Source organism: Canis lupus, chromosome 28, assembly GCF_011100685.1.
Source record: "Canis lupus familiaris isolate Mischka breed German Shepherd chromosome 28, alternate assembly UU_Cfam_GSD_1.0, whole genome shotgun sequence".
NCBI classification, from domain to species: domain Eukaryota; kingdom Metazoa; phylum Chordata; class Mammalia; order Carnivora; family Canidae; genus Canis; species Canis lupus.
In genome coordinates this window covers 38,566,913-38,582,562 of record NC_049249.1, presented here as the reverse complement: position 1 = coordinate 38,582,562, position 15,650 = coordinate 38,566,913, and the positions used below count along the sequence as shown (strand labels likewise).

At 50.9% G+C, this 15,650-nt stretch overlaps 1 protein-coding gene across 1 annotated transcript in view; it reads right to left on the bottom strand.

Annotated features, from left to right (window-relative positions):
- The window catches only part of MGMT (O-6-methylguanine-DNA methyltransferase), a 280,338-nt gene that overhangs the window by 206,763 nt on the left and 57,925 nt on the right, over positions 1 to 15,650 (bottom strand). Inside the window, 1 exon segment of the mRNA NM_001003376.1 lies at positions 15,197 to 15,333. Coding sequence (NP_001003376.1) covers positions 15,197 to 15,321 — 125 coding nt within the window. The 5' untranslated portion in view covers positions 15,322 to 15,333.

The following is a 15,650-nucleotide window of genomic DNA, read 5'->3' as shown; positions in this document are numbered from 1 at the left end:
CCAGCCTCACTCCCTGCCCTGGGAAACCATGGTCTTTCCCAGGAGCAAGCCAGTGGGCAGCAGACCTCCAGCACGACCTCCGCAGAGCGGGGCTGGGTGAGCCCGCACCTGGCCTTCAGCCTCAGGGGAGGCAGGGAGGACGGGGGAGGCCCTCGATGTGGACAAACCAGGAGATCCACGGCCTGCCCCCGTGAACCCTCCCGAATGCTCTGGTCACTGAGCTCCCCCATTCTTTCTTTTGTGCCTTCTGCACCTGTTCTCACTCTGTGCCACACGTGTGGTTCTTCACGACAGTCTCCCCCAGCAAAGTTCCTTGAGGGCAGGTCATGTCATAGCATTCTAGCGCCAAGCTACTGCAGGCTCCACTCCAAAAAGCTCAACGAGCGTTTGCTGAATGGGCTGGACAGAAATGTGCCGTGTGCTCCTGTGGGACTGCCAGCGGCCCCATCGGGGTGAGCAGGACGCCTAGTGCTCGGTGCTGGGCACCCGAGCACCCACCGTGACCAGCACCACCCAGCTGGGAGAGGGCCTGTCTGTCGGTCCACTTCATTACGTAGCTTCCTTTAACCACGGCCAACAGAGAAACGTGCAAATCTGACTTTGTGAAAAGGCTACATTTATCTCCATTCACTTGGATATAATGTATTATTGCTAATATTAATAATTTTAGCTCAAGAAATTGTACCAGCCTCCCAAAGAAAGAGTCCTTGACCCAAAATATCAGAGGATATTAAACTGAGAAATGATCTACTGATGCAAATCATTAAGTCTATTTGCATTTGCTTACTGAACCCTGTCACGGAAATTAAACTGCGTGCGGTGGGGAGCGCGCTGGCTGCGCATGGTTAGGAGGAGACATCTTGGTGGATCCGAGCTCTATGTCATTAATTTTCCCACTTTCCCTCATTAACAAGTAAAATGTTTTTACTGCTTGAAAAGTTTTAATAAATAGAAAAAAGCAGAGCAGCTGACATACTTTTTAATGTAATATACAACGGCTTTTAATATTTTTACATACATTAATGAAAAAGCTAGAGGAAAATGCTAAAAGGTTATATACGTGTGGAAAAGCTGAAAGAACAATTTTCTGGGAAAGACGGCCAGGTCTCGCGGTTCCTGTGTCCACTCCGCGTCCTTCCGTGGACGTCAGCAGCGGGCTGCTCCCCTCACCCACGAGCGCCAGGGGTCGCGGGCCGGCCGGTGCCTCCGACGGGTGCCCCGCTGCCCCCGCACACCAGCGAGGCCAGGACAGCACGCCAAGGGGACACGGGCCACGCCGAGGGCTCCCGGCATCACTGGCCCCGCTGCCACACCGGAGGGTGCGGCCTGGGTGCTGCGGCATCACCCGCCCCGGAGCCGAGGGTCCGCGAGGGCGACAGGGAGGCCCACGCCGCAGCCGGCAGCACACGGCCGAGGCCCGCTCCTGGCAGGGGGGAGCCCGTTGGTCCTCGGGTATCCGGTGGGGGGGGGGGGTCCCACTTGCAGGGACATGCCCAGGAGGATGGATCCGTGGCCCCCCTGCTCACACGCCGGCCTTGCTCTCCTGACGAGCTGACCCGTTGAGGGGGCGCTTAAGACAATTTGCTACTTTTTGACCCAACAGGAGCTGCCCCTCTCGTTCCTTCTTATTCCAGCTTCATGCCGTAAAACTAGTGGCTGTCCCCACCGACAGACCTGGAGCCACTTCGATAAAACGCCAGGGTCCAAGCACAAGCCACCACGTGAGCCCCTGGGATTCAGGGTGCAGATCTTCTGCAGGACAGACAGACAGACAGACAGAAGGCACACTGGCCAGGCGAGGGGCTCGCTCTCGTGGGAGCAGCACGGGCTGAGCCCCCCGGCGGGCTGAGCGGAGCTCCCACCGTCTCCTCTAAAGCTCATCGGATACACCAGCCTTCTGGTTTTCTGGTGCTAATCTGATACTTTGGTTTTTGATCGCTGAACCCAATATTGGCCCATTAAAGACGGAGAAGAAAGAGAAGCGTCAGTCACAGGTCAGAAGACCGCAGAAATTCGGAGGTTTAAAGTCTGTGCAACAACGGCCCTTGAAACTATGCAAAAGCCAGAAGGTTCAAGTGCAGGCCAGAGCCACCTAGAACTGCCAGCATGGGGGCTCCCGAAGCAGCAGGAGCAGGGGCCCCGGAACCTTCCCTCTGGGCTGCAGCCAGCCAGCCACCGGTGCCCCTCACGTGCCCTCCCACCCCTACCCGGTCACCTGCCTCCACTTTCTCTGCAAGAGTCCAGGGGCATCAAAGAGGATGCTGACGGGACAAACGCTGGACACCCGGCCCAGCACCCTTTCAACCCTCACTTGTACAGCGGGGCCTTCCTTCGCTTTCCCTCCACCCCACTCGCATGGTTTCTGTGGACTAGAGTCCTGTTTTTAATCAATACTCGCCCGTAGCTGCAGAAAACCGTACACTTCTTCAGAGTCCAGCAAACGCGGCCACGCTGGCTCTGCGGTGCCCCTGCTCCTGACAGGGAGGAAGGCCCAGCGCCCACGCACTACCTGCCACCACCGACCAGCCGGAGTCAGCCCTGCGGCCCACCTGCCGCCCACACCCAGGCAGCTGCATCAGACACCTGTGGGGGCACAGGGTCTCCAGACACACGGTTCTCGGCTTGGGGGAGCCCACACCACTGGGCACTAAAAGGTGTAAAGATAGGAGGCAGGACGGTGGCTGCCAGGACCTGAGCTCAGGGTAAACTGAGGCAGAGAGTGCCAGTCTGGGAAGAGGAGCACCTTTCTGGAACTGGATTGGGGGGGGGGGGGGTCACAGAACAATGCAGATGTACTTAATGCCACTGAACTAGATGCCTGGGAAGTGGTTCCGATGGCACATCTTACATCTTACCACAAAAGGACGTACATGGGTTGAAACAGTACTGACTAGGGGCTAGTACCACAAAGGGGGCTTCCTGCACTTCCCAGCTAGGACCCGGGCCCCCGAGGTCCCCCAGGGGAGCCATCCACAGAAGCCAGCCCCGGCCCGGCACTGCTTAGCATCTGGACAAAACGGCGACCATTTCTCTCTAGTTTATATCTCTGCTGCTCCATATCAGGGAAATAAACTGAAAACAGATTTTAAAAAGAAGATCATACATATTTTAGTTCTGTCAATTCCAACGATCCCCACAGCGCCTTAGGCTGAAGTGAGCGGCCGTCCTTCAAAACGGACCTCTCCTAGGGGCTTCTGGCAGCGGCCGTGAGTCTTTTTAACACAACACCAAAGCCATACTTTGACAAAAAAGTTATCATCTCTAGACTGCTTAACCAGCAAAACAGCCCAAGTTCGCAAACACATAACTTTTCATGCAAGCAAACTAATTTCCTTAGACCTCATTTGTCAAGAAGTGAAAAAGTCAAACTATTAACACGTCTTGTGCTGAAGTAACTTTAAGGGTTTCATAATAATAGATGCAGAAGGGGACCTGCCTTCAGAAAATATTACTGCTTCTGTTTTAGATTTAGATTTAGATTCGAGGTATCTTCGGCCTTCGGATACGAGGGCTAAGAACACAACTTATAAAGTTGTCCGTTTCCGCTGGAAAGCACTCTACAGTTGGCAGTAGGTCTACAGCATGTATCAATCTTCAGGCAATAAAACCCTAGAAAGCTCTTGAAAACTCAGATGCAAAAAAACGAGGTACCCCCCATAAGGAGTTACCCCGTTAATGCGGGACCCGGCCTGATGGAGAGAAGAAAGGCTGCAGAAGTTAACAAGACGTGCAGGCGCCACCACGCGCAGATGTCCACACACGGAAGTTACAAAAACACATTCATTTCTTCAACATGTTTTGCCAATTTAACAAATGAATCCTAAGAGAGAAGTCAACCAGCTATGGTTTCCTCCTTTTTGAAAACAGAACCGTCATAGCAAACGTGAGGCGCAGCAACGTGCTTGGCGGTCCACAGACCGTAATCCAGTTATGGCATTACCTGGAAAGCATGCCACGGCACCGCCCCGCGCCAGGCTCGTCCTCTTGTCCCTGCACTGCGTGCATGTTGGGTCCCTGAGCATCAAGAAAAGGGGTAGGAGGGGAGCCTGGCACCTCTCCCCCGTCCTAGCCCCACCTGCCCACCCCCAGCTCGCACATGCCCCACAGGCGCCTCGGAGTCGCCCTGAGACCCAGGCTGCAGGCAGGACCAGCAGACGACAGCAGGCTGCCAACACCACTTGTGCTGAGAAAGGTGTCAGTCTCAAAATATTATTTTCAATAAAAGTTGTTTACCTAGAGAAGATTTAAACACACCAGGAACTTTGAAGGAAATAAGTGGCCCAGTTCTTTTTAATAAAAGCAGTGCTCAGTTATACAATCACTCTTCCTAACAGAGCCTCAAACTGGATGAAATAAAGATCAGAAAGCTAGGTGTTTTTTTCCAGAGGATTTTTAGGAAAGAAAAAACTATTTGCGGGAGACGACCTGAGGTATCTAATAATTCAAAAGAGCAACTTCCCCCTACTTCTAGGCATACTTTCAGAGGAAGCATTGTTAAAGCAGAACAGAAACCTCTAGACTCCTCTCATACATACGTGGGTGCACACACACCCCCCCACAGGAGCAGACGATCCACAAGGACATTTTTCTGCTTCAAAAATGAACAATGTTTAAGAAAGAAAAAAAAAAAAAAGTCAACCCACTGGAAAGCTTTTATTTTCCAACAGTTAGTGGGTTAAGTTTTAAACATTTTTCCTCGTAACTGCATCCTTCTAGACTTTATATTCCACTTTTTGCTGAACAGAAAACTCGGCTGGAATATGCATGTTCTCCACATGAAAAGCCCTGGCCCGGTGGCTGTGCCCCAACAGTCCGCGGGGACCACAGCGCCTGACACCCTACCTCAGAACAAGACCTGTCGCCTCCCCATGCAGAGTCCTCAGCCCAGCTGTGCGCCAGCCCCACCTGACCCATCGGCCTCTGAAGACCCCTCCAGAAGGAGAATGCTCAGAGCTGCACCATCTGGAGCCTTCCAAAGTGCTCAACACCCCCGTGTTGGAGCAGTGAAGGGAGCCGCGAGGAGAGCACCTTCTACAAGTTTCGCTGTGCTCGCCCGTGAGGTCAGGGAGCCAAGCTTTCTAGAAGAAGAACGGCTTTAAGAATAACACCACGGATTCCATCCGGATCCATCACCCCAAGAAAACTCCAGGCCCCCAGTACACATGTCCATTCTGCCAGCGAACCCCCAAAACTCCATGCCAACCCAGACGGACCAGGTTCCCCCAGGTCACCGGATCTGCAGCTGGGCCTCACAGCGTACAAGCCCTTTGACATAAAGGAGGATCTGGGTAAATGCACGTGCACAGGTCAGACTGAGGGAAGGGCCGAGACGGGCGTGGCCGGGAAACGCGGCATATCCGGGGCTCTCAGCAAACACTAGAGAAAACCTGCTCAAAGACGTGGGTAAGCAGCTTAAGGCAATCAGCACAGACCAGTGAAAGCAGGACACAGGACTCTGCAGAGACAGCTGGAGCTCTTCCTTCAACAGCCCTGGAGCTGCCACTACAGCGCGGCCTCATCTGGAAGGAAATGGAAGCGATTTCCCCCGACAGAAGAGCACAGAGAAGTCTCAGAGGAGATGAACTGCATTTCTGGGGAAGCCGTGCTCTCCCTCCTGCCCACGCCCCCCCCACTCCCTCTCCAGCCCTAACACAAGGCCCCCAAGGACTGATCTAGAACATGGGACAGGTTGGCATGAAGGCCACTCCATGGGGGTTCTGTGTCTCCCCCCAGATCACAGAGTCACAGGACAGCCACACTGTTGGGATTCATTCTTGGAGGGAGTCGTTTCTGCCTCAGATGGGTCATGAGCCACACTGAGCTGGCCTTTCCAAAGTCAAAGCTGAAGAAGAGTTAGGTGCTGCACGTGGGTCTCAGAAGACCAAGGCGCCAAGGACTGTGCATTTCGCAGCCTGAAGAAAACTTGTCCCCCATCACCCGAGTCAGATACTGAGGGGATAAATGCCCCAAACAATTTCAACACGAAACCCAACTAGGTCCAACCTCCAGCATCATCATTCTGCCATGTTCCTACATCCCACCCCGTCAGATGGGGAGCCCAACCAGTTGGTTCTACAGCCAAATAGATGCTTCTAAAGACCAAGCCTAGCTTGCATGGTCCTGTTCCACTATACCACCAGGGCCCCAGGCTCAGGCCCACGTCACCGTTGTCCTGACCACTTCGATAGTCTCAGGTGCTCATGCCCACCCCTGTCGAGGGACACAGCACCCCAGGCCTGTATCATGCTGGGCTTGGGCTCCATACAGGTGGGGTGTCCCACTGGCTTCTGTGTCGCCCCAGTTCTGAGAATGTATGAATAAGTGACTAACTTAAGAACGTCAAATAAATTTAGGATTATCAGAAAAAGATCTACTTCCATCAGTAGATACTGAAACTGGAAATAAAAATTCTGGATGAATCTGACACAAGACAATGCTTCAGTTCAGTTCAAAAATTAAACTCATTTAACCTTTAACTCGATTGAAATTCTGAAGTGATCAGCATACAAGAGCTGTCCTGTACATTAATATCAAGGAGCTGACCTAATTACTGATACAATTTAAAGGAAATAAATTTAACAAACCAAGTATATTTTGAGAGTTCACAGCTTAAATGGCATGAGCACTTTGAAAACAAAAGTTGAGAATTATTCAGTCTCACGTGGTTTAAATATCAGAAAGTATTAAAGACATACTAACAATAAAAATTCCATAAAGCAAAATCCAAAGGTGAAATATAAAAATAGAGGCCAAAGACCTTCGATGTCAAAGTTGTGTGTTCACAGAAAAGGGAGGCAGGCCTGAGGCACGACGCTGGAGAGGAGGGAGGGCACACAAGCGGCCGGGGCTCAGCCAGCAGTGCTCCTGCGTGGCCTCAGCTCTGGGCCCCGCCGGTGGGCACAGCCTCCTCAGACCAGCGTCGAGAGCACACGTCCTCCCGAGCACAGTCGTCTGGACAGGTCACTGTGGTTTTATCCACCACAGCAGTAACTGTAGAGCTGAACTTGCAAAATAAAGCAGAACCTTCGGGTCTCAGAGGTGCTCATTCAGGCACCCAACACGGGAAGCTGTAGTTCAGGATTGCGAACCCTGATCAGGAAGGTTCTGGCCCCTGGACTGTTCAGAGGAGGGGAAGCAAGGCAGGCAGCTCCTGCAGCTGTGGCAGTGACGGCTGAGGTGGGGTACGGTGCTCCCAAGTCCTCTCCTGACACCCTGCACCCCACCTTCCCGCAGCAGCACCCAGGGCCGACTGAGGCAGCAGCTGTGCTTACCAGGCACTGGCCGGTCCGAAAGCCCCACCACCCGATGCCACTCCCGGCATCCTCAACGTGTCCTAGAGGACAGCTCCAGAGGCACATGCAAGCGGCCGTCGAGAGGCTACAACGTGGTCATGAACCCCGTGTCTTCCTTCCAGGACTTTACTGGAGTGCCTTCCTCCCAGTATGAGCAAGCCCATGAGCTGCTGGTCCAGGCCGTGGCTAACCAGAAGGAGAGGGGGATGGCTGCGGACGGAGAGGCGGGGAAGGAGGCCCGTAGGCCAGGCCTAGTGACTCGGGGGCCCGATGTGTCCAGGCCTGTCCGCCCGGAGCAGTGACCATCCATGCCCTGCTCCATCAGAAACACCCCCACGAGGCCACAATCCTGGGTAGGCCAACGCCAGAGCACCATTCTGACTCCCTGGGCCTCAGTGGGCCCCTCCTCTGGGTGAGAGCAGCTGCTCAGTCTGGGAGAACCCAAGGTCTGGGGTCAGAAAGGGACCTCCCCACTACGGTTCAAGCAAACCTTGGCACTGGCCACAGCCTCCAGCACTCACGCTCACCAAGGGCACGGCCCTCCCCATCGGACCGCACATGGGCCCCACGCGCCAGCAGCCAGGTGCGCTCCTCAGGGACAGGGGAGTGGCCTTCTGTGGTGCAGGCGGGACAGGAGCACAGCTTCTCCGGGAAAGCAGCCGCAGCCGTGGAGGCAGGCTACCATCCAGGGCAGAAGACAAGACGGAGGGATTTTTTAACAGGCCACAGAGGGAAACGCCCACCTTCCTCCAAAGTGAGCCAACCTCCTACCTTTACTGGAACATGTGCCTCCAGTCCCAACGTTGGAAGCTTCCAAAGCAAATCCTTTACTGTGACAGTTTGGTTCATATTTTGAACCCATGTATTTGTAACTGTCATTCAACTGTTGTTTTCTTCCTTCCAGGGGGATCCTGGCAGGCTTAAAATTAAAGGAGCCGGCTTGCTTCTCACTCACGGACACAAGCATGCAAGTCTTAGCCCTTTCTGTCTCCCCGCAATGCTCAAAATTGACAGGAATAAAACTTATGTCACTCTTAGACGGGTCCAGGACAGAGATTCTAAACCCCAGGGACGCCTGCTTGAGCACTGCCAACAGCCTGCCTGCTTCCGCCCTCTGCCCCGACCCAGGAAGGACTGAAACTGTGAAACAGGCTCTTGCAGAAATGAGGCAAAAAAAAAAAAAAAAAAAAAAAAAAAAAGACAAAACTCCTGAAGCCACACACTGCTTTTTCTCTCTTCTAGGTCAGAAGCCACACAACTTCACAAAACAGGGTGGCACATTTTTGTGATTGTGCAGTAGGGACCCGTGGTGTGGCAGCCAACGGCCATCAAAGAAGAGGCTTCTCCGCCAGCTCCCCGCGGGGTCACAAAACCACAAAAGGAACCTACGCTGTGAGCCCAGGAGGCCCCGCACCAAGGGCCACGGTCTGTCACTCTGCCACCGTCCCCACACCCTGGCTCTCCTGGAAGGCACGCCATGGCCTGTCACTACCTGATGGACATCCACGAGCTGTGACCTCAGTGGCTGCACAGACGACTCTGGAGGACCCGGGCCCTCCCAGCATGGAAATCGCAGGGAGAAGAACCACCCTGGGCTTCCAGTCTGGGCTTTTCAGCCGTGAACATGACAGGACAACCAGGGTCTCGGGTGTGAAGGATGCTGCACTGTGAACGGAATCTGTGCACCAGGTGTACCGATAGCCCCTGTCAGGAGAGCCCATCCCCACACGCTACAGACTGTCCTCCCAACGCCAGAAATCAGTGGGGGAGGTTCTCCGGCCAGGACACAGGCCCCAGATCTGGAGCCAAAGAGCCACATGGCGGCAAGAACGAGGCACTGCACGTGCACCAGAGCATTCAGGCACCTGCTCAGGAAAAAGATACTTTTTATGAAGCCAAAGAGAGGTTGGTAGTTCCCTGTTCACAGAAACCTGCTTATTTGACTCAAGAGGCCTCCTCAAGGAGCACTCTGTACAACAAAATAATTTTTTTTTTTTTTTTAAGCACAGACAACACAGATCACAAGTTCAAAGCAGCGAAGAAGAGCAGGGAGACGGCTGGATGTGCCACACATGGAAGGCCTACGCAGTGGGCCTTGGAGGGGGGGGGTGGTTCTGTTTACCGGGTGTCTGTCTCCGAGGGTGCATCCTCAGGAGAGCTTCTCCTCTTCCTTGAAAGATTCCAAGAAGGCACTGCAACAAGACTTCCCAGTCCCTTCCTGGGAAGGTTCTCAGGACGTGCAGACCCCCACAACTACCTCAGCCACGAGCGTCAGGCCACCGGGCAGACAGATCACCAGGTGGAGCACAGTAGGCACGAGCTGGTGTCGGGATCCCGGTTCCCAAACAGGCCACTTAAAACACACACAAAAACAAGGTAGCAAATCTACACAGAAGCCCATCACTAGCCACTGAACAGAGGACACACGTGACTTCACAAGTCTGACCTCCCTCCTGGAAGGCCTCAAAGGCATCTTACCTCCACACTTTCATGGAGCCAAAACTAACTCAGCACCCAGTGGGGCGATGCCCCCTCCTAGACAGAGACCCTGTGGTCACCTTCTGATGCTCCAGAGGGCCAGGCCTTCCTCTATGAACGTAGTGATGGAGGCCTCGTCCACACCCAGCCATCCACATGCTTGAAGGAGGGTCAGGTCTAACTGGGCTACACGCTCCTACCAGAGCCAGGGGGGACAGGATGCCAGCAACGCCACAGACAACCCACTTCTGCTGCTGCGACACACGGAGTCCTTCTATAGAAAGCAGAAAACCTGCACGCATTACGTTTTCAAAATACAAAACATTTTTACAATCGCTCAGTTTGGACTATATAAGCTTTTCAATATTGCATTCCTGTACTTTTTCCAAAAAGATTTGCATGGGAAAAAAATTAAACACGAAGGTGATTCTTTGGTCGGTGAAAGACGAGGTACGTGCAGCTCCAGTATCCCGCCCCCAAGCGCCCTACCATCACTCCCTCAGCACGCGTGCGGCCAGGGTTGTACAGGCCATTCAAGTAAAACAGTGGAATCAACTTTATAGGAAGCCGCACGAGGCCCCAAATAACATTAGAAAAACAAATCTGTTCTACAGCTCTTCTCAGAGTTTAGATGTTGCAGGGAATAACGGGGTCAAAGCCTGGAGCCACATGAAGATGGGGTGGGGGGCATCAGCCAAATTCTTGCAAAAGCAAGCCAATTACTCTCGAACAGGACAGCTGTTAATGGAAACTTGATATTGGCAGGAAGTTATAAAGTTGAGATTATACTCCTTCCCGAACAGACATTCTGCATGCAAATATTTTTAGGAAAGGAAAGGGGAGTAATGCAACCTAGACAAAAAAGCAATCCGCGATCACTGTACGAAGCCATACAGACAGGTCACTGATGTGGGGAACAGGAATCCTACTTTGTACAGAAATGTGATCTCGCTGCAGAGAGACTTCAGGGCCAACTTCTGAAGCATGCCTGCAGGAGATAGAGGACTCACAAGCACTCAAGGAGGAGGGGGAGAACAGCAGGATGCTCTGCTCAAAACCCCCTTGGCCAATGCCCCCGAGCAGAGCTGGACGGCATGTCCTCCAGGGCACACAGGGCTCCACCCTGCAGAAAGCCACGCCGGAGGTGGAGGGAGCTCCCCTCAGGGCTGGCAAGGGCAGCATCTAATTCTGTTAGACCAAAGATTCCTAATCAGAAGCCTTTCTGTAGGAGGAACACCAGACCTGGAGGGCACTGGAGGTGAATTCATCCCCAACCGTAGGAAGAAGTCCTACTAACCCCACACCTGACCCTCTCAGAGCAAGGGAACCCTTCCAAACCCGCTTCATGCTGAGACACTGCCCTGAATGCCAAAGCCTGACAAATGTACCACACGCAAAAATTACAGACTAACATCCCTCGTGAACGTAAATACATTAAGTCTTAAACAAAACAGCAAATTTAAGGCAGTATTGGGGGGGAGGGGTGAAATGGGGTAGGCGGAGATATCACGAATTCTATGGTAGGTGCAGTCCAGCATCTCAAGACTAGTTTCACTAAATGTTTAAAACAAAACAAAACCAGGATGATGTTGACCCATCATACAAAAACCATTTGACAAAATCCACCAGACTGAGGATTGGCAGTCTCTGGTGACAGCATGCTGACTCGTGACATGAAGCCCCCCTCCCCATAACCGGAACAAGGGAAGGTGGTCTATTGTCACAACGTTCACTCCCCACACTGGAGGTTCCAGCCGGCACCAGGACAGAAATAAGAGGTATAAAGATGAGAGCAGAGCTGTCTTGAGTCACAGACCCAATTCTCTATGGCAAAAATCCTAAGGAATCTGCAAAAACAATTCCTACAATTAAGAATTCAGTAAGAGGACAGAAGATCAACATACTGAAAGTCAACAGTTACGTAACAGCAGCAAGTAAAAAACAGTTTTAAATTTAGAATAGCAAAATATCTGGAAATCAGATTTACAAAAGACCTACAAAATCTCCATGCTGGAAACTAGAACACTGAAAAAAAAAGACAAGCTGAACGAATGGAGATAAACCATATTCATAAATTGGAAGGTTTGGGTTTGTTTTTTAAAGATTTTATTTATTCATTCAAGAGACACATTGAGAGAGGTAGAGACACAAGCAGAGGGAGAAGCAGGCTCCCCACGGGGAAGCCGATGTGGGACTCAGTCTCAGGACCCTCGGATCACGCCCTGAAGGCAGATGCTCAACCGCTGAGCCACCCAGGTGCCCCAAATTGGAAGGTTTTTAAAGTGCTCCACTGCCCCAAAAATGGTACACAGATTCAATAAATTCCCAACCAAAATCCCAATCAATGCTGGACACCTTGATTCTTTAATATGGAAAGTTAAAAGATGCTGAAGCCACAACAATCTTTAGGAAAAGCAAAACCAAGTTAGAAGACCTGTTACCTTAATTAAGGACTTATCATAAAGTCCACGTGTTTCTGGCATAGAACAGAGGAAGAGGTCACTTGAGCTGCACAGAACATCCACACACACACACAAAAATAAAAATAAAATAAAAAAAAAGAATATCCAGACACACGGGACCCACACATGTACAGTCAGTTGATGTGACAAATGTACTGAGGGGATTAGATGGAGAAATTTTTTCCTCCTCCTCCCAAATAAGAAAACTATAGAGAAAAACTGAGTACTTCACAATAAGGTGATTCCAGATGATGGGTCATACCTAAACACAAAAGCTAAAATTATCAAGTTTTAGAAGAATCTATAGGAAAATATTGAAGTTACAGTAGACAAATCTTAAGGACAAGAAAAATGCTAAGAAAAACCATTAAGTTGTAATTCCTCAAAATTAGGAACTTTTTACAGGAGGACATTAGAATACACACAAGCATGCAACTAGGAAATACACAGGATAACACGTGTATCTGAGGAAGGACTTGTAACCAAACCACAAACAAGAGGCCCATTAACAATGGGCAGAAGATTCAGACCCCACACGAGGAAAACACAGCTGTGGTCAATAAGGTGATTAGAGCAAGTCACCGGGATTTTAACAATAAGAACATTTCATACCCACTAGAATGGCTAAAATTTTTAAAAAGTACCCCCAAGTGAGAGGGCGGAGCAACTGAAATGCCTATATTTCTAATGGAAATAAACATAAAATGGTTCAACTTTGGGAAAAGTTTTGGCGGCGTTTCAGGAGGTTAAACAAATGTCTGACATGCAATCCAGCAATTCCCCAGCTAGGAGTGGACTCCAGAGAAGCAAAAAACGTATCCAAGGAGGCTTGAACGAAAATTTCAGTTTTACCCCTAGCAGCCAAGAGTTGGGACAATTCAAATGTCCGTCGATGGGAGACTTGACGAACTGCGGAGCATCCATAAACGACTCCTCACCATGAAGGGGGATCCACTGATGAACATAGAGAATGTGGGGGGACCCTCAACATACTGTTGAGTAAAAGAATCTAGTACAAAAGAGTAGATCGTAAAACTTCACGTATATAAAGCTCAAGAACAAACAGCAAAGTTGACCAAGACAGAAATGGCAACAGTGGATGTTAGAGGATCTGAAACTAGTGGAACGCAAGGGAACGGCTGGTTTGGAGCGTCCCAGATCTTGGTTTAGGTTGGCAGCCCTTTGGCTGTACACCTTTCTCAAAATTCCCCGAACTGTTTACTATGTAATGTTTACCTCAATTTTTTTTTAAGTGACAAAATAAGAATTGTTAATTCTGAGTTTTCACACAGAATCCTTGTTATTCTGGAACGTTCAAATGTCCCATGACAAAGGTAACAGGTGTCAGACTGATTACCCCCCCCCCCCAAAAAAAAAAAAGATTCCCCACTTCTGCTACACACACAGTTCCTAATTTTGGCCAACGCATGACCACGTCCTATGCCTCCCAGCCGGGCATGGCCACATGAGAAGGGGAATGTTAGAAGCTCCTTCTAGAAAGGGAGGGGGGCACCTCCTTCCTTTCTTCTCTGCCTGGAAAGGTAGCACGGCCACTCGCGCCCCAGAGGCTGGCCCAAAGCACCAGAACGAGGGCCTCGGCCTGGAGACGCAGAACAAAGCCGGAGGCAGCCACGGGAGCCAGCCTCCACGGCTGATCGAGGCGTGCGTCTTCACGAGAGACATCAGCTGCCTCTTCCTGAGGCCATCGGAGGAGCACTTCACAGCGGCACCTCCTCCGGATTCAAAGAGCAGAAACTCAAAATTAAGGCTCATCTTTGTTCTAAATCTCCTCATCTGCAACGGGCAACTAACTAGATGCCAAGGTTTTATTTTCTTCCCCAAATTCCCTTTAAGGAGTTTTTTTTTTTTTTCTTAACGCAGAAAAGCTCAACAAAATTTGTGATTTATTGTGCAAGTGAATACGTGAGAGACAAAATGCCATTCCCTACGAATTATTTGGTGTCTGTGATTTTCTGAACACCATGGCCAGATGGTTTTCATAGAAAGAGAGAGTGTATTTGTATAGTTCAAAGGTTCACTTATTTTTTTTGGCCTCAAAAAAAAAAAAAAACTATTGATTGTAACATGCGGCTCTACAGGAAAAAAATCTCGACACTAGAGGCGAAACCGGGTATTTATTACTGTGCATGTGCTCATTATGGTGGTCTCTGACAGGGGTCCATTAAAATCAATTTTTATGTTTCTATGTATTTTCTTTATCTAACGTTCTATGGCATTGTGTTGATTAGCCAGTTAAGACAAACACTGAGCAGGAGCGGGTGGGTCCTCCCCCCGCCTTCTGTCAGAAATAATGAGAACAGCAATTTTAATACAACAACTCACAATCAATGAATGGAGGAAATGTCACATCTCAGAACAAAACATTAAGGAGTGCTTTACATTTTTTATGTTTTCACAATTAAGAGAAATATAGTGGAGATCTTTCAAAAGAGAAACATGTGTCCTGCTAGGAACGGCAAGCGCTAACGTCATGCTAGGAGGGCTCCTCCCACCCTTCCTGGACCACAGCTCTCAGGGGCCGGGGGGCTCCCGATTCAGCAACTCCAAGACTTCGGTATAAAACTCACCGGGCGGACCTTGGACGATGAAGGCCGGTCCTGATTTAGAAGCACCAAGACCAGGTAAGCATCTCCCTGCCACCAACGTTTCCAGAGAGATTCCCACATTTGTTGAAGAATCAAAATACTCAAGGCTCATGCAGAGTCAACCCACTGCTCCATCAGCGTGTGTTGACCAGACGTCCCGGAGCCACGAGCTCCAGGTTAGGCTCCCAGGGTTAAGTGCACGTGGAGGGCGCTCGGTCCACAGCACAGATGCTGGGAGAGGACAGCCAGCCTGTGGCTACGGGTTAGCCCGTGACCCATGGCGGGACTAGCGGCAAACGCCACTGCTTTGCTGCTCTGAACAAATGCCACATGGCGGGGGGGTACCCAAGGGACTCACCCGGGGTCCGGGGTCTTCCTGTCGTGCAGCCTTATCTCATGCAGACCCTGCGCACAGCCGGAGATCTCGATCTTCCCCAAAGGGCTGTCCATCGTCTTGTATCTCATCTTGCAGGCCTTGTCCATCCTCCCGAGCACCTACGAGAAAGGTTTTCAAGCAAATAAGAAAGTCCACATGAAAGACGTTGGTTCTTTTTAAAGCACAACGGGGCACCTGTTTTCTAAGACAAAACATTTTCCAAAATCTGTCCCCGTTCTTGGGATTTAATCCTCCAATAGGTCCTCTTCGTAATCTACTCACTTGAGGAACAGAAAATGCCATAATTACCTGGAGCGGCCAACTGGTGGTGCCGCCCCTCTGCCTCCTGGGCGTCCTTACCCTGCTCCCAGGGCCAGGCGGTGGGGACCAGAGCTCCCCATGAGGGGTCCCCAGGACGGAGCTAAGCTGGCTTTAA